Source organism: Lentinus tigrinus (assembly GCF_003813185.1).
Source record: "Lentinus tigrinus ALCF2SS1-7 unplaced genomic scaffold L226scaffold_35, whole genome shotgun sequence".
NCBI classification, from domain to species: domain Eukaryota; kingdom Fungi; phylum Basidiomycota; class Agaricomycetes; order Polyporales; family Polyporaceae; genus Lentinus; species Lentinus tigrinus.
In genome coordinates, this window is record NW_027137944.1 from 180,700 (window position 1) to 201,742 (window position 21,043).

At 54.1% G+C, this 21,043-nt stretch overlaps 7 protein-coding genes across 7 annotated transcripts in view; 5 read left to right on the forward strand and 2 right to left on the reverse strand.

The window, feature by feature from the left end:
* The first annotated feature begins 299 nt into the window (after window positions 1-299).
* On the forward strand, window positions 300-7,798 carry L226DRAFT_492698 (P-loop containing nucleoside triphosphate hydrolase protein). Its single transcript, XM_067677399.1, has 39 exons — window positions 300-628; window positions 683-880; window positions 946-1,291; window positions 1,341-1,604; window positions 1,666-1,839; window positions 1,898-1,961; window positions 2,022-2,062; window positions 2,121-2,282; window positions 2,342-2,747; window positions 2,815-2,878; window positions 2,940-3,036; window positions 3,085-3,115; window positions 3,172-3,307; window positions 3,359-3,404; window positions 3,463-3,490; window positions 3,539-3,565; window positions 3,618-3,721; window positions 3,779-4,168; window positions 4,222-4,270; window positions 4,324-4,411; window positions 4,466-4,478; window positions 4,532-4,591; window positions 4,646-4,738; window positions 4,793-5,066; window positions 5,120-5,217; window positions 5,272-5,339; window positions 5,391-5,534; window positions 5,591-5,652; window positions 5,703-5,942; window positions 5,996-6,098; window positions 6,154-6,272; window positions 6,325-6,391; window positions 6,449-6,578; window positions 6,633-6,696; window positions 6,757-6,779; window positions 6,828-6,953; window positions 7,009-7,383; window positions 7,452-7,475; window positions 7,526-7,798. The coding sequence occupies exons 2-39, from the start codon at window positions 792-794 to the stop codon at window positions 7,649-7,651; spliced, it is 4,815 nt and encodes a 1,604-aa protein (XP_067531253.1). The 5' UTR covers window positions 300-628; window positions 683-791; the 3' UTR covers window positions 7,652-7,798.
* Window positions 7,659-10,289, reverse strand: L226DRAFT_538726 (uncharacterized protein). Its single transcript, XM_067681552.1, has 14 exons — window positions 10,231-10,289; window positions 9,555-10,170; window positions 9,492-9,499; window positions 9,322-9,438; window positions 9,106-9,269; window positions 9,035-9,055; window positions 8,936-8,978; window positions 8,844-8,883; window positions 8,677-8,792; window positions 8,548-8,619; window positions 8,398-8,481; window positions 8,292-8,340; window positions 8,164-8,231; window positions 7,659-8,096 (listed from the first exon to the last, which is right to left on the reverse strand). The coding sequence occupies exons 2-14, from the start codon at window positions 9,943-9,945 to the stop codon at window positions 7,917-7,919; spliced, it is 1,353 nt and encodes a 450-aa protein (XP_067531254.1). The 5' UTR covers window positions 9,946-10,170; window positions 10,231-10,289; the 3' UTR covers window positions 7,659-7,916.
* Window positions 10,290-11,835: 1,546 nt separating this feature from the next.
* L226DRAFT_574568 (uncharacterized protein) lies at window positions 11,836-12,959 on the forward strand (the record flags this gene model as incomplete). The annotated part of the gene is made up of 3 exons (XM_067685064.1): window positions 11,836-12,031; window positions 12,080-12,673; window positions 12,727-12,959. 3 exons carry the CDS (start codon window positions 11,836-11,838, stop codon window positions 12,957-12,959), a joined length of 1,023 nt encoding a protein of 340 aa, XP_067531255.1.
* Window positions 12,960-13,392: 433 nt separating this feature from the next.
* L226DRAFT_574569 (uncharacterized protein) lies at window positions 13,393-14,063 on the forward strand (the record flags this gene model as incomplete). The annotated part of the gene is made up of 3 exons (XM_067685065.1): window positions 13,393-13,600; window positions 13,685-13,856; window positions 13,910-14,063. The coding sequence occupies 3 exons, from the start codon at window positions 13,393-13,395 to the stop codon at window positions 14,061-14,063; spliced, it is 534 nt and encodes a 177-aa protein (XP_067531256.1).
* Window positions 14,064-15,106: 1,043 nt separating this feature from the next.
* L226DRAFT_469873 (uncharacterized protein) lies at window positions 15,107-15,999 on the reverse strand (the record flags this gene model as incomplete). Its single annotated transcript, XM_067676258.1, has 3 exons — window positions 15,107-15,364; window positions 15,419-15,711; window positions 15,771-15,999. Coding segments are annotated over 3 exons (780 nt in total), but the record flags the coding sequence as incomplete, so codon positions are not given.
* A 2,097-nt stretch (window positions 16,000-18,096) lies between these two features.
* On the forward strand, window positions 18,097-18,740 carry L226DRAFT_538729 (uncharacterized protein; the record flags this gene model as incomplete). Its single annotated transcript, XM_067681553.1, is given in 4 exon segments — window positions 18,097-18,344; window positions 18,390-18,392; window positions 18,407-18,424; window positions 18,437-18,740. 1 exon segment carries the CDS (start codon window positions 18,467-18,469, stop codon window positions 18,737-18,739), a length of 273 nt encoding a protein of 90 aa, XP_067531258.1. The 5' UTR covers window positions 18,097-18,344; window positions 18,390-18,392; window positions 18,407-18,424; window positions 18,437-18,466.
* A 215-nt stretch (window positions 18,741-18,955) lies between these two features.
* L226DRAFT_538730 (ribonuclease H-like protein) overlaps window positions 18,956-21,043 on the forward strand; it is a 21,711-nt gene continuing 19,623 nt past the window's right edge. The window contains exons 1-6 of the mRNA XM_067681554.1: window positions 18,956-18,996; window positions 19,054-19,324; window positions 19,586-20,046; window positions 20,099-20,118; window positions 20,175-20,223; window positions 20,278-21,043. Coding sequence (XP_067531259.1) covers window positions 19,089-19,324; window positions 19,586-20,046; window positions 20,099-20,118; window positions 20,175-20,223; window positions 20,278-21,043 — 1,532 coding nt within the window. The 5' untranslated portion in view covers window positions 18,956-18,996; window positions 19,054-19,088. The remainder of the gene's footprint in view (window positions 18,997-19,053; window positions 19,325-19,585; window positions 20,047-20,098; window positions 20,119-20,174; window positions 20,224-20,277) is intronic.

Sequence of the window (21,043 nt, forward strand, 5' to 3'; positions counted from 1 at the left end):
GCGTGCTATGTAGTAGTCGTGTAGTCAGACTCTCGAAGGGCCGGCATTGATGCATGTATTGAGGCCAGGTCGCACCTTCCAGCTTGCGTTAAGCCTCGTTAATACACCTCTTCTCAGACTCTCGGACTTCGTTGCGACTCGTGAGATATCCGTTGGAGCAGTTTAGCCTCTGATACTGTAGATGCCGAGTCTCTGAGGATACAGCAGTCGTCGTGGTCGTGATGTTACTAGCCGCGCGCCTAAGTATCTCATACCATCAGGCTCTCCTCAGGCTTCCTTCTTCTCCTGTCCTCTCCTCCTGGGTCCTAGATGGCATGGCCGCCATACCCCTCTTCATGATTCCGACAAGATCGGTCCATCTGCGTGCATCTCAGGACCGGTCACCGTAATGTTCCTTATCTCCTCGTCAAATTCGGACGGATCTATCATCTCACGAACTAATTTCGGGTCCAATCTTCTCGTACTTACTTGCGATGAACGCACTCAGCCATCAGTGACTCATGATGCATGATGAGCCAACATTTCGCCTGCGGCCTGGCTCACGCTTCGCGTACTGACAAGTTCACTGTTCAGGACAAGTTCAACCGTACTTTACAACAATCTCCGATCCATCACGACCGGCCACAAAGTGATGCAGCGCTTTCTCTGGCCTACGAGTCAGACCTTGACTATATTTGATCAGGGAACCGGAGCCGCCGCGAGATCTATGTATTAAACTCAACGCAAGTTGAACGCGTACCACCACCGAGGTCAGGCTCGTAACCGCGAACGCCCCCTGCGGTTTGGACGCCATGGAGTCCGCCACGCATACCTTCGCCGAATTATCTCAAGTACCACTCACTGCATCGTATACGTTCGGCATATCTTCGGTCTCAGACGGGCAAGTACTAGTCTGTTGTGCGTTCCACTGGTTTACGCGTTGGCTTACGCGTCCCGGATTCGCAGAATTTGGCAGAACTCCCTCATCTTCCCCGCATACGGTGCAGGGTTCTCTGTGCTTGTGCTCCTGGCAAGTGCGGTTGGCGATTGGTCTCGAGCGCGTAAATTGTCAGCGACATCCGGGTCCGAAACGCCTGATGGCTCTGTCGACTCCTCTTCCTCGCCAATTCGGCGCAGGATCGAATCCATAGGGGGATTTGCTATCGTTTCGTATCGCATCGTCCAACTTCTGGGCATCCTCTCTCTACTGGGTATCTCCATAGCTCAGTTCATGTTGGACGACGAGATGAGTATCGTTCGTCGCGCGCTAAGCGCATCTCGGACGGTGCAGGCGGTGCAAATTGTCGTCTATGTACGTTCCCATGCTTCGTGTCCCGAATTCACCTGACAATATCGCACAGACATATCTATCAGTCCTAGGCTTTCTCCAGATTTTCTCACTCGGGCCGCTCAGCAGTCGAGCGTACATCCACACCTCGTCGCTGTTGTTTCTGCTATGGTCGATCTACCTATACCGCAACGTCTGGCCTCTGGCGACAGTGAACCTTGTCCCCGCAGACAAGGGCGAAGGGCTGCTCCTCTGGGCTAAGATCACCCTTCTCTCACTTACTGGATTTGTTGTACCGATCGTCATTCCCAAGAAGTACATCCCGGTCAACCCAAAGGTCAGTACAGTTTGTCGATACCATCCTGACGATCGCGTCTAATTGATACCTTGATGCTCAGGAGCCCTTTGAACCAAATCCGGAGCAGACAGCCTCTTTCCTATCATTCAATACGTACACATTCATCGCGCCTGTGATATGGCGCGCGTACAGCATGCGCCATCTCCCGTTCGACATGCTTCCCCCTCTGCCGGATTATGACCACCTGAAGAACATTGTAGGTCGCAGTTTCCCGGTGAGCCTTGCTCTTCCCTGATGGTGATCCTGCCAGCTCATGCGTAACTTCCTCGAAGCACCTTGATCCCTTGATCTCCAAGTCGCGTCGCCACGTCGGACTGAAGCTCATCCGGGTGTTCTGTGAGTGATCGTGCGAGTTCGCGTTGCTTTCATCGACGCTAAATGGATCTCCTGCGACAGGGCTGGAGCTCCTTACCTTAGCCTCCATGTCAGTCACTGCGGTCAGTTCATCTTACGGCCTCCGCTCTAACGCAGGTCTGACAGCGTCTCCATTCACAGGTCATCGGACAGTTCGCTGCTCCCATTAGTATCAACAACCTGCTCACGTACTTCGAGACGGGCGGTGAGGGTGAGACCGTGCGACCATGGTTCTGGATAGCGCTCCTCTTCTTCGGGCGTATCTTCCAGACCATCTGCGACCAATGGTTCATATTCACAATGGTACGTCGTTGTGGCCGTTCTAATTGTGCATTGATGGCCGAAGGAACGCTCGCTTGCAGTCCAGGGTGGATGTCAGGATGCAAGCGATCATCACCGAGCTAGTGTTTGAGCACGCCCTCCGCGTGCGCATGAAGGCAGGGACCAGCGAAGGGACAGGCTCCAGTGCGGCGAACACTGCGATCTCTACTCCCGACACCGTGTCCCAGGCCGACGACGAAAGTCGTGCTTCAAACGCTGGAGATGGAGATACTGTAGTGGAGCAATCTGCGACTTCAAGCACTACCATCGCCCCTGCCAGCTTGACATCGAGCAAGGGCAAGGGCAAAGCACAGCCTGAGTCCGAAACTACCAAGACTGGCGCCGAAGGGCCGAAGGCGGAGAAGAACATTGTCGGTCGCATCAACAACCTGGTGTCAAGCGATCTGAGCAGTCTGGATAAATGGAGCATGCATTTTGTCTATTCGCGTATGTGTTGTGGTCTTCCTGGATCCTTCGTCATGTTGCTCTCGTTGACTCAACATATACATTTTAGTTGTCGAATCGCCATTCCAAATCGTATTGTGCATGATCTTCCTGTACCAGATCATGGGTTGGAGGTATGCACCGCGACTACGAGGTGTCTGTTCCTACCCAATTGAGCACTTTATCACCCCTCAGCACGTTCGTCGGGGTAGCAATTATGCTTCTATCTCTCCCCGTTCCTGGATTCATCACTGCCCGCTTGCAAGGTACGCAGAGGGAGAAGATGGAGCGCGTGAGTCAGTATCTACCACGAATAATCTTGTTACTCACCCTCTTGCAGACCGATTCTCGTGTACAAACGGTAACTGAGAGTAAGTCGAGTCATTTGTCAGATCGTTAGTATTGCATTGACACGTCTAATGTGTAGTGATGAATGTCATCCGAATGATCAAGCTGTTCGGCTGGGAGCCTCGTATCGCGACCCAGCTCAACGAGAAGCGAGAGCTTGAGCTCGTGTCGGTTAAGAAAAACCGCTTGTACGATCTTGCGAACGACCTATGCAAGTACGTGGCCATTATCTTCTATTGATGAGCACGAACTAACCGGATGTACAGCTACCTGATCCCAATTTTGATCATGCTGGCGACCTTCTCCACATACGTGCGTTCTGTCCAAGTCTCCACGACAGGACCCAGACATTGATCTGTGTTATGTTCAGGCGATTTTTATGAAGGGCGAGTTGACAGGTATGTTCTCTGTGATCACCTTACTCTCGAGTGCTCAATTGCCTCTAGCGTCGAAGGTCTTCTCTGCAATTGCAGGTATATATCAATCACCGTATAGCGAGTGACAATATTTATATATATTCCTTAGTCTTCGACATGTTGCGTATGAACATCCAGGCAACGTTCTGGGACATCTCGTTTCTTGTTCAAGCGAATGTCTCCCTGGAGCGTATTTCAGACTTCTTGTACAATGTGAGGCTGGCCCACATTTCTCCATGCGTTACTGTTATTGATCGTTAAATATTCCAGACCGAGCTCATCGACGAGTTTACCGAATCTGACAAGCCCGAGGCTGCCGAGATTCTCACCGCGTCTGTCCCTGATGAATATAAAGACACCATCGGGATACGACATGCATCCTTCACCTGGGCTGCAGACTCCGCCTCGGTCCCCATCACCCCAGGAGGCACTCGGAGGCGGACCTTCGCGCTTAACATCGAAGACGAGGTCTTCTTCCATCACGGGAAGATCAATCTCATTGTTGGACCGACCGGGGCTGGCAAGACTTCGCTGTTGATGGCGCTGCTTGGGGAGATGCACTACATCCCGCAGGGTCCTGACTCGTTCGTGAACCTTCCCAGGGACGGCGGTGTAGCGTACGCTGCGCAGGAGTCGTGGGTGCAGAATGACACCATCAAGGTGAGGGTATGCATTGAGAGTTGATCTTGGATATGCACTGACCACTTATACAGAACAACATTGTCTTCGGTTCTCAGTTCGACGAGGTCCGATACACCAAGGGTAAGACGATCGTGTCAACATTTCCGGTGTGTTCTACTAACTAAGTTTGACAGTACTCGATCAATGTGCGCTGAGGCGCGACCTTGAACTCTTCGATGCGGGAGATCAGACTGAAGTCGGAGAGAAGGGGGTCACGCTGAGGTAAGCTTTGACGCTCAGTCTTATTATCTTGTCCGGGTACTGATTGGCACCCAGTGGCGGCCAGAAGGTGAGCCTGCGCTAGTGCGTACCGCCGCACGAACCTCAGCTGACGTCTTATAGGCCCGTATCACCCTGGCGCGGGCTGTGTACTCTAGCGCAGAAATCGTGCTCCTCGATGATGTGGGTGCTCGAAGTTCTGGTATTCTATCATACTGTGCTCACAATCGTCTATAGATATTGGCTGCGCTCGACGTTCACACTTCACGCCACATAGTCGAGAAATGTCTCAAGAGCGACCTCATCCGCGGACGTACTGTAATTCTTGTTGTAAGTCCTCCATTAACACATACCATCGCCTCGCGACGCTCATATCTCCGTCAGACCCACAACGTTGCCATGGTCAGCCCAGTCGCAGACTTCATCGTAGACATGGGCTCCGACGGTCGCATACTCAGCCAGGGATCGCTCTCTTCCGCCCTCTCGAAGGACTCGAACCTCCTGAGAGAGGTCGAAGAAGAGCAACAGGTGCTAGAAAAGACTGAGCAAGAACTCGATCCATCGGATGAGACTGACAAGGCCACGGGAGCGGAGCAGGGTGCCGGCAAGCTCGTCGTCGCCGAGGAGCTCAAGGAAGGACACGTTGGATGGGATGCAGGTGAGTATTATGGATGGAATTACTGGGCTGTATCTAACCAGGTTTATTTGTAGTGAAACTGTTCCTTGCCAACGTATCTAGACGTCCTTTATTCTTCTGGATCGTGTATATATCCGGTGTCGCAGCGAAGCACCTCATCTCTAACATCCAGGTGAGTTCTTATCGGTTGAAGTCGCTAGGACCGGTCTGATGATGGCTTGCGTAGACCTGGTACTTGGGGGTGTGGGCTGCTCAGTACGAGGTGCACCCTCCCAGTGAAGTGGCTGCCAGCCAGTAAGTGTTTCGCTTTTGTGAGGGTGCATATCGGGACTCATCAGCTTCTAGTTACTTGACCGTGTATACCGCACTCGTTGGATTTGGCACTGTCTTTTCTGCCTTCTGCGTTTTCTACTATGTTTTCGGTAGCATCCGCGCTTCAAGGATCATACATGAGAAGCTCGTCGTCTCGGTTCTTGGTACGACTTTGCGGTAAGCAACATCACGATTACGCTAGCGCCATCCTACTAACGACCGGACATGTTTAGGTGGCTCGATAAGACGCCTACTGCTCGTATCATCACCCGCTGCACCGAGGACATCCAGGCTCGTGAGTCATTCCCATTAAATTAAAAGATGTCCTTACTGACATGCTCGAAGTCGACAACCGCTTCTCCAGGGCCCTAGAAGCGTTCGTGGAGATCATGGTGTACCTCATCCTCAAGATGTTCGGTGTAATCGTCTTCTCTCCCATCTTCATATTCCCAGCGCTCCTTGTCGCCCTGGGAGGGGTCGTCTGCGGCAACATCTATATGAAGGCTCAGCTCTGTGTCAAGCGCGAGATGAGCGCGGCCAAGGCGCCCGTTCTCGGTCACTTTGGAGCTGCCATCAGCGGAATCAGTTAGTTTCAGACTACTTGAGTATTGGCCGCTGATGATAAGCATTGCGTATAGCCTCCATTCGCGCATATGGCGTCCAGGAGGCCTTCAAAGCCGAGGCATACCGTCGCATTGATAGATACAGTCGTGTGGCAATCACGCACAACACTCTGAACCGGTGCGTCCAGTACTGTGTGTTTCCCGCTCATGCTCACGCTGAGATACCCCTACAGTTGGGTCATGTTCCGTGTCGATACCCTTGGCGCCCTCTTCACCGCCAGTCTCGGCATCTACTTGACGTACTTCACTCGGTTGAGTGCCTCCAACACTGGCTTTTCGTTCGCAATGGCTGGTAAGCGTCCTCTCACTATATAAAGGATACCTCTACTGACCGGTACGAATAGCTGCTTTCAACGGTGTCATTATGGAGGCGGTCCGTATGTTCAATGAAACCGAAATCTCTGGTAACAGGTAAATATCGGCGACACGCGCATGGAAGAAACACGATGTCTGATAGAACCACTGCAGCTTGGAGCGCATTCAGCAATACCTCGTCATTGAGCAAGAGCCCAAACCCACACCTGAAGGCGTACCTCCCGCCTATTGGCCTGCAAGCGGGAAGCTAGAGGTCGACGAACTCTCAGCTCGGTACTCTGAAGTGAGAATTCCTTGTAAGGACGTCTTCTGTCGGTCTGCTGAGGAAAGTGTCTAGGATGGGCCGAAGGTCCTGCATAACGTCTCATTCACTGTCGCCTCCGGAGAACGCGTTGGTATTGGTACGTAGATTGTCCTCCTGATTGAGTGATATTGCGCTTACAGGGCCTCGTGTGGATCAGTTGGTCGTACTGGCAGCGGAAAGGCGAGTATTCATGCCTTCATACACCGAACAATCCTGACACTGTTATAGAGTTCGCTCACGCTGGCGCTGCTCCGTTGCATCCTGACCGAAGGCATCGTCCGATACGACGGACTTTCCACCAATAAGCTCAACCTCGACGCCCTCCGCTCCAACATCACGATCATCCCGCAAGTGGTGCGTTCGCTTCCACGTCCCCGCCATTGCTTGCTCACGTTCATGTTCTCAATAGCCGGAGCTCCTCAGTGGCAGCCTGCGCCAAAACCTCGATCCCTTCTCCGAGCACGACGACGCAGTCTTGAACGACGCACTTCGCTCAGCCGGACTCTTCAGCGTGCAAGACGAGAACGACCAGTCCCGGATCACGCTCGACTCCCAGATCGCAGGAGGCGGTGCCAATCTTTCCGTTGGACAGAGGCAGATCCTTGCGCTTGCGCGTGCGATTGTGCGGCGTAGCAAGCTGCTTATCCTGGACGAAGCGACCTCCGCCATCGACTACGAGACGGACAGCATCATCCAGACGTCGCTCCGGACTGAGCTCGGGAAGGACGTGACCCTCCTCACTGTCGCTCACCGCCTGCAGACGATCATGGACTCGGACAAAATTGTGAGTGTCGCAGGCCAATTCATCATGCTACAAGAACAGCTCATTGCTAACCTGCTCGCCCCATGCAGATGGTCCTCGACGCGGGACGCATCGTAAGTTCTCTTCGGCAGTGACATGAGCACGTTCTGACAGCCCGTTCTAGGTCGAGTTCGGCAAGCCTTCTGAACTGCTCAAGAACGAGAAGGGACTTCTCCGTGCCCTCGTCGACGAGAGCGGCGACAAGGAGAAGCTATACACCATGGCCAACGCCGCAAGCGCGTCGGCATGAGCCCAGTCCTTACTATCCATTCATCATTCATCTTCTGTCTTCTTGCTCCGACTCAGGTATACGATACGTACTACAGAGCTCCTCCAGGGTCTACCTACATACACACTGGTAATATGATAAATACTCGTAGGTGCTACGGTGCAACAGACAAAACTGCATCTCAACACCTCGAGCGAGTGCAAGAATGCCAACTTCTGCAACTCTACGGTCTACTTCAGACGGGAAAATGAGAGGATCTCGAAGCCCGACAATGTCTGAAGCGCCCCTAGAACCCAGCCAGCTTCCACGCCTCGTCATCGCCCTCGCGCGCCTTCTTCTCCTCCGCCTCGGGCTCGACGTACTCGCGCACGGCCTCCCCATGCTGGTTCTTGAAGAACACGACGTCACCCTCGTCCTCGATGAATGTGCACTGCGTGAACGAGCGCCATAGCGCATACATGGTCGGCTAACAGGGCATAACGTGAGTACTCTAGGGGCCAGAGGTATCATGCGAACATGCGAAGGCGCCTCACCGTCGAGTCGTAACAGTAGTACTCGCCGAGGACGGGTTTGATGGCTTCGGTGACTTGGGGCAGGTTATCTGTGCATGCCTGCTCGTCCTCTCATAAAGCCAACCAAGGCAAGACACAAAGCCACTTACAGAACGGGATCGAGACAAAGAAGTGGTGTGCGACGTGTGTGCTAGAAATCTGTAGATGGCCTGGTCAGCGCGTGAGAACCCCTGGAGGCATGAACCCACGACGCACTCCATGCCAAAAGAACCAGCCAATCCAGCCAAAGACAGGTCGGTCTACGGTAGCCAGAGCGCCGCGAGCGAAGGTCCACGATTTCTATACAGCTGTCAGAGCAACGTTCGCAGGATAGGAACGCAGGATAGGAATGGTATGGCGACGCACCTCGCGGTAGTACGGAACCGTCGGATCGCTATGCTGCAGATAAGTGAACATGACGAGCCAGTTGTGCGCCCACTGTATGAGCGGAGCATCAGGCGCTGAGGGCTCCATTACCTGAGGGAAAGAACTCACGAGCCACGGAACGAAGTAGAGGCTCCAGACGTTATGGAAGCTCGTCTTGTACGACCACGTGGCAAGGAAGAGAAGCATGAGACCGATCGCGATGTCCGAGACGATGATAGCGTTCCCTAGTAACTGAGGTAAGTACCGCCGCTACATCCGTCGGATCCTGAACTCACTGTCTTGCGGCTTGAAGAGCTTCGAGTCCGGGTTGTAGTGCTACATGCACGTGAGAATGCCTGAATAAACGGCTGCGCCTAGGGAGACGTACGCTTGTCCAAGGAGGGTACTTGGGGTTGCCCTTTCGGTTATGACTGCGACGAAGACGACTAAGTATGTTCGAGCGGCGAGATGGACAGACGCAACGTACATCAAGTACAACTGGAAACCACTGTAAAAGTCGTGAGGAAGTGGCCGCGAGCGACTGGACAGTCCGCTTACAGGAACTGACGAATGACCATCTTGAAGAGCGTGTACAGAGGCGTCTCCTCGAGGATCTCCTTGTAATCCATCTTTGTGGCATGAGCCGCATCCGGCAACTTCTTGAAGTCCGAACGCGACATCGGGTGGTAGGTCTCGTCGCGAGCAAGGTGATTCGTCCCTTTCTGAAACGAAACAGTCAGCGGGAATCGCACGAAGCCAGATAGACGTACTCACATGGTGTGCACGGTGCGTGAGACGCCAAGCAAAGTACGGCGTCAAAACCAACGTGTGTAGGCCCATTCCGCAGATGATATTGACCCAAGCGTATGGGGATACAGCATCGTGACCGCACTGCTCAGGGATACAAGTCAGTTAGGAGATAACCAATGGTGGTCCCGCCTGACCTCATGACCTGACAGGCTAGCGTCAGTTCGCGGTTTAGCCAAGTGCGACACAGTTGCACGTACCAAGGACCCACATCCCTGCAAAGGACACGCTCTGCCAGAACCAGTAGAGAGCCCAGAACGCCCAAGACACAAGCGCTCTCCCAGAAGAGGACCATCCGAGGGCGGCGGCGGCTTTCCACGATAGCTGGTCGATCCTTGTAGCGAAGACGTAGAATAATACGCTCAGGACAACGTGTCGCCCTATGTAATAGAGTCCCTTAGCGGTGCTCTTCTGGAAGAGATGTCGGGGGACGGCAGCGTGGACGTCCTTGATGGAGACCGTTGGTGGGACGAACTGGGCGCGTGTTTTACGCTCCAAGTACTCTGGCGCGTCACGGACTAGCCATGACAAGGCAACCTGAGGGATGTTTCCGGGGGGTCGTTGCGCGTCTTCAGGGATCACTTTGCTCATGTCGAAAATTTAGGTCGTTGAGCCAGGGGTGTCGCGTCGCAGGGCCTTAGAGGGTGCGGAATCAAGAAGAGAGAAGCATGAGGCAAAAAGCTTGCATGCTATATACTCCGGGAAAGCCCCCAGCTGGGGTCTGATAGACCTTCATTTGACGACCGATTTGACACTTCCCTTCCCATCCGTGTACAGGCCCCGCCACGCCCAGGTCGTCCTTCCGACGCGTGTGGCCTGTCGAATTAGTGAATGTCAGCGAATCAATCGGATTAGAACCCATTAGAACCACGTAACTCATTCCAAGGATCCCGTAAAAAGATCAGGGCTCCTCCCTCGAGGGACTGTTAACGAAGATGGTGGGAATGTGCAGACCTTCGCCTCGGACTTGCCTCGGACTACCAGTTGCTTAGTCATACATCACACGGTCGCGAAAGTTTGTGAACGTCCCCAGGCGTCTCCGGTTCCGCGCAAGCTACCGTCAGTGCCCGTCGTTGCTCCATGCGCGAGTACAGCAGATGTGAGCCATATGGCGCTTGTATGTCTCAATTTTTTCTGACTTGCATGGTGGCAGGTATTGGGAGAATTCGTGGCAAGTCGCTCTAAGAAAATTCACTCGCCTCGCTATCGTGACTGCATCATGGACATTGAACGGACGACGAGCCTTCTACATGGTTATGTGGTGAGCACAAGCATCTTCTTTTGTACGACGTGACATGTCGTCCAGAATGATGTCGTGTTCGCGCCAGCGTGAGCCTTATGGTCGTCCGTGCTTCCACCAATTTCTATGCCACAAACAGACGAGTCCTGATCACTTGTTTATTCCAGACGCATGCGAGAGAGTGATCAAATAGGTCTGTTAGCTGTGACCTCTCTCGAAGAATGGCCCTAGGCCTTGCCCCTTCGAAGATACGTTGATGCCGACCCTGTGCGTTCGTCCAGTCATTCGTGTCTCCTGTATAGTCAGCCTGCTTGCTAACACTGAGATCATACGTGCTTATACCCTGTCCACAGCCGTGACCCCATAGCGTTCACGCTTCATCCCTTCCTCTGCGCATTCCCAACGAGATTCGCCAGACGCGGCAACTGTGACAGAACGACAGTCCACGTATTCATCAAGGCCCAATTTGTTTCATTCGTCTATGCTGGCCTTGTTACCTGGCGACATCACAAACAAAGATCCGAAATAGTGTCAACTTACGCCAGGCGGAACCCTCTCGCTGAAGTGCGGCGCTGATATCTTAGCTCCGAGGAATCTAGACGACGCTCGCATCTTCGTTTGATGACCTACCTGCCTATGCACCGTAATGACAGGATGTCTCACACTGGTCTCCGCGCCGTCTTTATTCCACTGTTTCTGACACATTGTCACCGACAAATCGCTTATAGAGGTGACTACTCTCCGCCTTCTTCCATTCAAAAATCGCCTTTCTCATGAAGTCGCGATACAGCTTACTGCTCGTGGCTATCTGCGCCCAAGAATTGTTGGTCGTATGAGCGCCAGGCTCCCCTTCCCATGCGCACACAATTCGATCTTGATAGTGTGGAACTCAGCCCGAGTATCAATTTGCCTACTGAGCAGACACGGCCAGCTTTCCGTACCCAAATACCTTCTGGATTTGTTCATGGTATGTCCCTTTCGACTATGTTGCGGCGGATGGCAGAACTGACGTTAACCGCACCGGGTTGTGTGACATGGCATGGTCTCAAGCGCGTGCAGTTCGTCGTGGCAAGTGTCGATCATATCTGATGTGGCTGGGAAACGTGTTCTCTAGCTCGACCCAGCCCTCTATAAGTCGCTTTTCCTCCCCCCCGCCACCCTGCTTCGCTCTTCTCGCGCGCGCTTCCTACATCCGCTCCTGTAATCCCTGCCCCCTGCCCCTCCCCGACATCCCTTATGCCATGCCTGTACCCCGCATTGTGGACGACTCAAGCCTCGATCTCATTCGCTACATTGATCCTGCACCCAACCTGGACGATGGATATACATACAACTGGACACACATAACTTCCGAGGATGGGAGCCTGTCGCCTTTCGAAAACAGAACGATCTCCTACTGCTTGCAGTCTGGTGCCATGGCCCTGTTCACGTTTCAAGGTATGTTTCACAAACCGCATCAACCGGCGTAGGCTGACCTCGCAACAGGAACGCGAGTGTCCGTATACGGTAGCGAGTCGGACCAAGTCGCAGACGTACATATCTGGTCATCCTACAGTATCAATGGTCAATCGAACACCACCCATAAGTCCGGTGCACGTGGAGGTGACCATCTGCTCTTCTTCGATTCTGGGTACATGCCCTACGACGAGTATACACTACAAATCTACGTCGGTTATGCGGAGGATGACGCTGGGTACTCGCTCGACTACATCCGGTACGAGACTACGTCTACCGCCGCTACCTCTGCATCGTTAGCGTCGTCATCGCTAGTCACCCCCACGTACTCCCCAATTCTTACGCTCACATCGGTCACTACGCTCTCCTCTTCATCGGTCGCATCACTTTCATCGCAGAAACCTACTGCGTCCTCAACGAAGAGCATAGCACCGGCTGCGACGACAGCTACCGTGAAACCAGAGACATCCCTAGAGAGTCAGAAGACTGGAATCATCGTCCTCTCCACACTAGGGGGTGTTGCGTTTCTCCTCGCACTGGCGTACACCGTCTATAATTTCTGGAGAAAGCGGGGGCCGTACAGGCGTATTGACCTTAATGACGAGATCCCGGGAGAGCACGAGGGTGAGTATCTCGAAGCCCACTCTCTGAAACCACCTTCTGAGCGATACGTACAGATCTCGTCCCTTCCTCGTCCAACAAGACTCGGGACCCTCGGGTTCTCTTTTCCTCCTCCCCTCCCCCTACTCCAGAGCCTGACGCTGGTCCAAGGCCACAGCCGGTCGGGGATGGCCGTATATCGCCTTATGGGCCGCATGCGGTCATCAGCACTGACGAGAAGAAGACGTATCTGTCGGTAGCAGGAACCATCGCAGCCAGCGCGTCTGCACATGACGAGGAAGACGCTTAGCCGTCCGCTCTTCCTGAGCTCTTGAAGGCGCTTGGCTGTGCGAACTCATGTGTGCGTCGGGCATATCCAAGTTATCGCAGGCTGCATTCTTTTGGCGGAGTCGAGCCTGAGCAGTGGTACAGGATGTATGATTTTATCGTGCACTTCCATGTCATCGATCCGATCCCAAGCATCAGGAACCAAAGGAGAGTGGGCGCTGAGCGCTACCTCATGAGGTTGCTTCTGGACATGAAGCCTGAGACTGTTCCCGCGTTCCGAGAGTGCTCGAGCGGCGCGGCATGTGGTCGAAGACTGTGATATAGTCAGAGCAACGATCAGCGGCTTATTGCAGTGAGTACACACCCTCACTATGCCCTGTGCCCCCAACGTACCCTTGCGTCCTATCTCCACTTTTCATACTGCCCGCAAACCCTCCTGCTGATAATTTCCCTCTATGCCTCGAGCGGCTGAAGATACTCCCCTGAGCGATGTGATTGTCGATGACTCTGAGACCGACAAGATCCAGTATGTTCCAGGCACAAGCACGTCCGGTGGTGACGGAAAGTGGACGCACGCTTCACTGACCGGAGAGGACTTCTACTACCGTGGGACGCTATCGTCCTGTTCCACTCAGGGATGCCGTCTGGAGTTTCCGTTCAAAGGTACGTCTTACGATCTTACGACCAGACTAGTGAGCTGTCTGTCTCGAGACTCATCGCTGATGAGCCGTGTCTTCTAACGCTCAGGGACAGCGATAGCCGCATACGGAGTGACCTCCACGATGGACAACACGTCCACCTGGTGGCAGGTCGACGACGGGAATATCTACGTCTTTGAGCCCAGTAGAGAGGGGCTTGACCGCACCTACCACGTCCGATTCTACCAGTCCGACGCGCTGTCATTCGGCGACCATACATTGTACGCCAATATCACCTATCTCCAAGGCGGGATGCTTCAGCTGGACTGGATAGAATACAATACCACCGCCAACTCCAATTCGACCACATCCTCGAGCACCTCGCTCAGTTCAACGTCCGCTACTTCATCCTCTTCGGGCAGTCTCTCGTCTACCACCGCCGCCCCCGACTCCGGGACAAGTCGGTCAGGATCCTCAGTGCCCAATAAAGCTATAATCATAGGATGTGTCGTGGGTGGTGTGGTAATCATTGCGCTGCTGTATGGGCTGTACAGACTATGGCGCAAGAGAAGAAGCGAGGGGCACGCTCGTAGGCTAGATAACCGAGAAGGTATGTACGTCACTCGGTGGGGCACGGTCGCTCATGCTCACTTCATTCATTACTGTACCCTCCGCAACAGACTCCCCACCACCCTCCTTTTCCATACTCTATGACGCAGACGCGGACGAGGAATCCGATTCCTCGCACCGTCCCCGCTACTCTTCGGACACAGGGCTCTCTGCGAGCATGGCCGAAAGACAGCCTATGCTGTCTGCATCGCAGCCTGCTGGAGAAGTGCCCATAGCAACGAGGCTATCGGATCTAAACGGACGCACCAGCTCTACGGAGCAGGATCATTCTCACTCAGTCTCGGGGAAGGGTCCGCTTTTGAGTGAAGCATGTACGAACGGCGCCGCTGGTGATGGTTCGGATGAGCTACCTCCTGCCTATTCGCCTTGACCTAGGTCCTTGTCGGTCGCCATGCGAAAGCAACCTTCGTTTTGGATACCCTCGGAGACACCTGTTGGCATTCTGTAGTGTCGCACCCTTCGCATATATATATAGGTTGGCATGGGTGGAGAAGGGACTGCGGGGCGAACAGAGTGTCCTGAAGTCAAATATAAGAACCTCTTTTCGTACTGCGACACAGGAGAAGATCCGCAGTTTGTCGGAGTCGCCGAACGATCCTAAACGCCCTCATCTAGCAATACTTACTTCAGAAACAAGGGGATCAAGGCGCGCGCTGCCCATCTGAAGGGATCGTCGGAATACGAACTTGCGCAGAGACGGGAGCCCCTTCGATTCCAGAGCCTCGAGTGTAGAGACCAGACACTCGTGGACGCTGCCCCCCTTCACCTGCTCAATCGACAGAGTCTTGAGCGAGGAAGCTGCACCCTCCTCGCGCAGAGCACGAAGCAGGGAACGTCTGGAGGATGAGGCTTTGCATTGACATATACTAAGCAGTGATGGTATGAGCTCGGGGAGAACAGCTCATTCGGCATCTCCGTCATCGTCGCTGTGGTTCAAGTTGTTGTCGTGATTATCGTTGTCGTCGGCGTTGTTAGTGTTGTTGTTGCTATCGTTGTCTTCCAGGTCAATAGACGCAGGATTTGCGTCCCGAGCCTTCCTTCTGCGCCACCACAAGTTGATATCGTTAATGGCCTCCTGAGCGACTTTTCTAGCGTTACTCTCGCTCTCTCCCGGGGGGAAACCAGCGTACGCAAGGATGGAGTCCACGGAGGTTGCGTACTCGATAGGAATAGGACGATAGAAATAGATCGCGCATCCTAGGAGGTCAGATACGTGAGCGATCACACGGACACTAAGAACATGGAAGAACGCACGATCAGTCCACACCTCCGCCCCCGTGCAAACGTCGTACAATTCGTAGCACTTGAACGATCCCTTCCAGGGTGCCCTATCGTACAGCTTGATCACGTCCAACTCCTCGGGACAAGTGTGTTCGCAGGACCGGCCGAAGTCGACCACTCTGACATATGGGTCGCCGTCGACATCTTTGACCACGACGAGGTTCCGTTCAACGAAATCGTTGTGCTGCACTCCGGCCTTGTGAATCGCCAGTAACGCGTTCACAGCTTGGAACCTAGTATGTAGACTAGGGTAAGCACTTCAAACGCAAAACACAAAACATAACAAGAATGAGCAAAATACCTGACATTGCCTGAGTAATATTTCAACTCGACAGTGAGCGGAACACCGCAGTACTGCAAGACAAGGACTCCGGTGTGCCCGTCCTGTGTAATGCCAACGTAGCATCCGTACATCACAGGGACAACGGTGTCCTGAATATCGAGGAGCTTGCTACTGTATAGATCTGCCTCCTTCTTCAAGAGGTCGATCTGATGTTCCCCGTAGGCAACTTTTCAGACCACATCCCGCTTCTCATCCGACAAACCCAATTCCGTGGCAATGTGCAGATCACCGCGAAAGACTTGAGTGTTTCCGTCTTCGCGTTCTGAGATGAGTTTTCGCAAGAAAACTTTGTAGGGACTCCTCCGGACACTCCGGCAGGGAATGTAGGCCGGGAGAGACTGCCATGCCAGGTCCGACTCGGACAATGGTTCTGATGGAGAGTCTGAATCGGAGTCTGAGGAGGGGTCAGGAACCTGAGGATATAAGAGCGAAGACATTCCGATGCAGAAGATGATGTTCTGTAGATGTTCTGGTGAGGACGACGCGCAGTGACGACACGAGCCACGTGGCCGCGCTGCCCATAGACGCACGTGGCCAAGCCAGAGTCCCGGCGGTTTTCTCGTCCTGTTCTCGTCGTCACAGTTTGAACTTCGAGTCGTTCCTCCCTATTCACCACTCTTTTTCAATCCTTTGGGTTAACGCTACAAATGAAACGAGATATTGGCACGCTCGGACGGAAAGTTGCTTTCCTCTCCAAGTCCGGTTGGCAGATTTCCCGGACCGGCAAGTATACCGTCTACTGAGGTATGCAGTCTTGCTGTCCAGATGTACAGCTAAACTCATGCGGGTGGGAGTTCGTTGTAGATGGTATGACAGCTTTGAAAGCTTCAACTCATCAGCGTCTCTGTTCTGATTGACAGGCCCGGGGTGCCACACATTCGTGACGCGTTGCCGATATTGATCAGTACAACCCGGCGGAAGCGTTAGGTCCTGCGCTGGCAGTCGAACTCGGGCCCCGCCAAGATTACTCGCACGCGCCCCCGCTTCAGGTAGCCAGTCTTCTGAATGAAGAATATCATGCGAGGGCAGACCACTTTGAATGTCGCTTCCTGTTCGACTTGATACTGTTACGAGAAGCCCGCAAACGATTCGATACTAAGACAACCTCGGACATAAAATATATGATCGAAGAGGGGAGTGGACATCATCATCCATGTGCGTAGTAGCACAGAAACCATTTCCACCGCTCACACTTGCCGCGGCCGGGATTGTATCCCGTCGCGCCAGCGCCCACCCGAGCGACCCTGACCGACGGTACCGACAACTGTGGTGTTCCCTATCTCTTCTATCCCACCTCGGGGCTTCATGCTACTCCTATTCCTGAGGATTGGGAGCTTGCTGCGAAAAACTTGACAGTGAGTACGATGCGCTTTGATACCCTCATCCGTGAGTCTCGACCTGATACTCATAACGTGTTCGGACGGCGCCCAGTCTTCAAGTTCACGCGCGGAGAAGCCGCTTCATTTGACGCTCTGATGCGCTCGCATAGGCCTCGGGGCTCACTTTGCCGTCTATTAGTATGGGCAGAGACCTGCGTGTCACCTCTGCCTTTCCTCTGGTGCGTCTGGGTGCAACATACCTAGCAGGTCCCGGATCTGAATGAGCAGAAAGGCTATACGAAGTCAGGGTCTGATATTCTACCTGTGAACTACGCTGACTCGATTATCACAGGTCTCCGCCCATTGCGTCTGGACGCCCAAGATGGTTCGCGCCACAGCCAGTACTCCCGACAGCGATGTCATCGTAGACGACTCGCGGAAGGACCTTATTCAGTACTCGAACACCGTTTCAGCGCAGCAACCATGGACATGGAGTCAAGTCGCTTCGAATCTCGACTACTACAACAGCTCTTGGGCTCGGGCATGGAACAGTAGCGACAGCATCCTCTTTGAGTTTGAAGGTATGCAGGTTTCTATCTGACCAAGACATGATTGCATCGATTTTCGTTCGACTGACATGATTATTGGCCAGGCACCCGCGTCGCGGTCTACGGCTTCCATCTTTCGTCTATTATACCAGATGCCGACAGCCCGACTATAGCCTCATACACCATCGACTCTGACACAGTCCAGCGGACTACGTACAGCCCTCCCCCCAACGACGTCGAGAACCACTTCCACCAGCTGTACTTCCAATCCGACTTGCTGCCATTCGGCAAACATACCCTCCGGATCGACATCGTCGACCCAGAGACCGAGGGATTCGGCCTCGACTGGATTGAGTACAACACTACGTCTCCTCCGGAGGCGACATCTGTGGCGTCTCCGTCACCCTCTGCACCTTCAACGTCGGTACTCAGCTCTCCATACGTGTCCTCCACTCAATATCCCGGTCCGTTCGTTACACCGTCGGTACCCAATGGCGCTAGTGCCAGATCGACCTTCCCTGCGGCCATTGTTGCGGGCGTAGCTGCGGGAGCCTTCGTCCTCCTCATCGGAATCGGGTTGTTGTACTTCTTCACTGGACGTAAAGGACGAAGGCGCAGACCCACAGATCTGTTGAGCGCCGACGAAGCCTGTGAGATGCTCTCGTTACTCGTCACGGATTCACATCGTCTTACCTCTAGTATGTCTAGCGTCCGAACAGTATCCTACCGGTCAAAGTGCGGAGACACGCGACGTTCGGGAGGAAGCAGGCATGATGAGCGCACCGTCCACGCCAATGACTATCAACACATTCAACAACAGTCCTCGGCAATCGGAGTTCTTCGCGCACAAGAGCTCAGCGACATATACTACTTCTATGATCCCTGGAATCAGGCCCATCTCGAGGAACAGCATGGTTGTGTCTACGTCCGCCAGGAGACCGCTTCCGCCTGTACCTGCAGAGGGCTCTCAACAACATTCTGCGCTGCTGAAGGGAGATACTAGAGAAGATGACGAAGAGTCGTTGCCTGCATACGCGCCATGATATTGTCGAGATTTGAAACGATCTCGCTGATTCCCTATACCTGAGCCTGACTGTAACGTACAGTATGATAACTGACCGTCGACCAATACATAGCGACCGCAGAGAGGAGAACTGAAGTGCCAGACTGGTCGGATAAACCCGGGCCGTGGGAGCGCGCGATCACGTGACATGTTCAACTGGCGCGTCGCGTCGTTATCGCGTCCACCGCCGCCTTCTCTTCTTCCTCTGACCTGCAACGGAAACTGCTGTGTCTAGTGGTATTGCTCTACTTACTTGCTCTCTGCGAAATTCGGATACTCATAGTCATACAACAGGACATCTCACGTCCCAGTCACGCCGGCGGATAACAATGGTCACGAATGCACTAAAGGAGACAAAGCTCTCGGCTACGCTTTGTCGCCTGAGCCCACCGAGTTCTCCTTCAAGGGCTCGTCTACGGTCTACCTCTCCGCCAATCGCATCGTCGAGCAAACCCAGGTCGAAGATCCTCGCTGCACTTGACGCCGAGATACCCAACTGGCTCGCCGATTCAACCTCCAAGGTGTCGTTAGCAGCGACCAAGAACCCTCTCGCGACCACGAACACGTACGTTGGTCGTATTTATAGCCGCAATAAGCCAGTTCTGCTCCATTTCCGGAGCTTGACCTGCAAGCTTTGACTCAAGCCGCGGACACTTTGCTCAGTTGCCGCAGGTGATGTATGAGTGAGCGAGCTCATGCTCACCACCTCCTCTGCACTGAGCCACCGTTCCTGCACTATGAGTGCCTTCGCACGTACTTTCTCTGCCAGCGTTCTACAGGCGCGTCTCGCTTTCAGATGTTGCTCAAAGACTTACTATCCTAGCAGGAGTTACGCAACCTTTTCCATGGGCGCCGTGACCTCGTCACCCGACCTTACTTTCGGAACCTCCGGAGCTGTCGCAACCGGAGCCGTCTCGAAGGGCAAAGCCAAGGCCACCGCTCCCCTACCCATCCAGCGGACGATCAGCGACATTGAGAACCAGCCAGCGGTTGCCGTAGTCACAACCAGTGGCGATGCTAACAGCCTGAACGCTTCCGTTCCACCAGAGCAGGAGGGGCTGCCGCTGTACTCGTTCAAGCAGTATCCGCCTGCACCGGCAGTTGTATACACTCGCCACGAGGAAGAAGCGAACGACCTCGTTGGATGCCTCAAAGGACCACTCGGCTTCGATCTCGAGTGGCCTGTCGTCTTTCGCCGTGGCCGGACGCCGATGGAGCGGCGCACGGCTCTGGTGCAGATATGTGACTCGCAGATAATCCTGCTGGTGCAAGTCAGCGCAATGAGCAGTACGTCCTTGCATCCTATACGTGTTTTCAGGTGCTGATACATCTCGATCAGAATTTCCTCAGAAAGTGAAGGTGAAGGGCACTTTTTGTCGCGTTTGATAGCGTGCTTACACCCTCTGGGCAAACAGGAGGTTATCGAGAACAAAGACATCATCAAGCTCGGTGCCAACATCCGCAGTAAGCATCCCCAGCTCTGTACCTGGCCCACATACTTACCCCGCAATGCCTCAGACGATGGTCAGAAGCTCTTCCGCGACTTCGGCCTCCTCCCCGCGGGACTCGTAGAGCTCGGCGCGCTCGCACGACAAGCGGACCCAACGTTCTCGCAGTCGTTCAACCGGTCGATTGTCGCTCTCGCCAAAGTCGTCGAGCGGTACACTCACAAGACGCTCGACAAAGGCAAAGTGCGCACGAGCGACTGGGAGGCGAAGCTGTCGCAGCCGCAGATCACATATGCGGCGAACGATGCGCACTGTGCGCTGGTCGTATACAAGACCCTCATGGCGCTAGCGAAGGAGAACGAGAGGGAGATCAGTTGGGCTGAGTGCTCCACCGACTTGCGGGAGGTGTACCAGAAGAAGACAGCTGCCACTGTGGCTGCCGCAGCCACGGCGACTGTTCCCGTTGTCGCGACTGGCAGCGTCCCTGTAACGGATGCCGGTGCAACCGCGCAAGCTGGATCATCCGCTCTCCCTGCGACTGCGTCGACATCTTCCACCACCGGCTCTTCCGCCCCCAGGATAAATTCGTTCGCACGTCGGCTCGCTTACGCCAGCGAGTTCGAGCCCCCGTTTACGACCGTGACCAGCCAAGGAAGGGCGAGTCGCCCTGGCTCCAGTGCGAGCACGACGCTCAGCACAACTCAGACTCAGAACGGGCCGCCGCGCCCACAGCACCTGCGTGCATACAAGATGTGGCACCAAAGCAAGATGCCCCTACGGGACATCTGCGCAGCATTGAGGAGCAAAGAGAACCCGCTCGCGGAGAGCACGGTGAT

What these genes read in the sequence shown, in the direction of transcription:
- L226DRAFT_492698 (XM_067677399.1), top strand. Translation starts at nt 792, where the DNA reads ATGGAGTCCGCCACGCATACCTTCGCCGAATTATCTCAAGTACCACTC. An exon ending in TGCAGAATGACACCATCAAG is followed by an intron (nt 4,169 to 4,221) that starts GTGAGGGTATGC and finishes CCACTTATACAG; the next exon opens with AACAACATTGTCTTCGGTTC. An exon ending in TCTCAGCTCGGTACTCTGAA is followed by an intron (nt 6,579 to 6,632) that starts GTGAGAATTCCT and finishes GAAAGTGTCTAG; the next exon opens with GATGGGCCGAAGGTCCTGCA.
- L226DRAFT_538726 (XM_067681552.1), bottom strand. Translation starts at nt 9,945, where the DNA reads ATGAGCAAAGTGATCCCTGAAGACGCGCAACGACCCCCCGGAAACATC. An exon ending in ATGGTCATTCGTCAGTTCCT is followed by an intron (nt 9,056 to 9,105) that starts GTAAGCGGACTG and finishes CGACTTTTACAG; the next exon opens with TGGTTTCCAGTTGTACTTGA. An exon ending in CTTTGTCTCGATCCCGTTCT is followed by an intron (nt 8,232 to 8,291) that starts GTAAGTGGCTTT and finishes AGGCATGCACAG; the next exon opens with ATAACCTGCCCCAAGTCACC.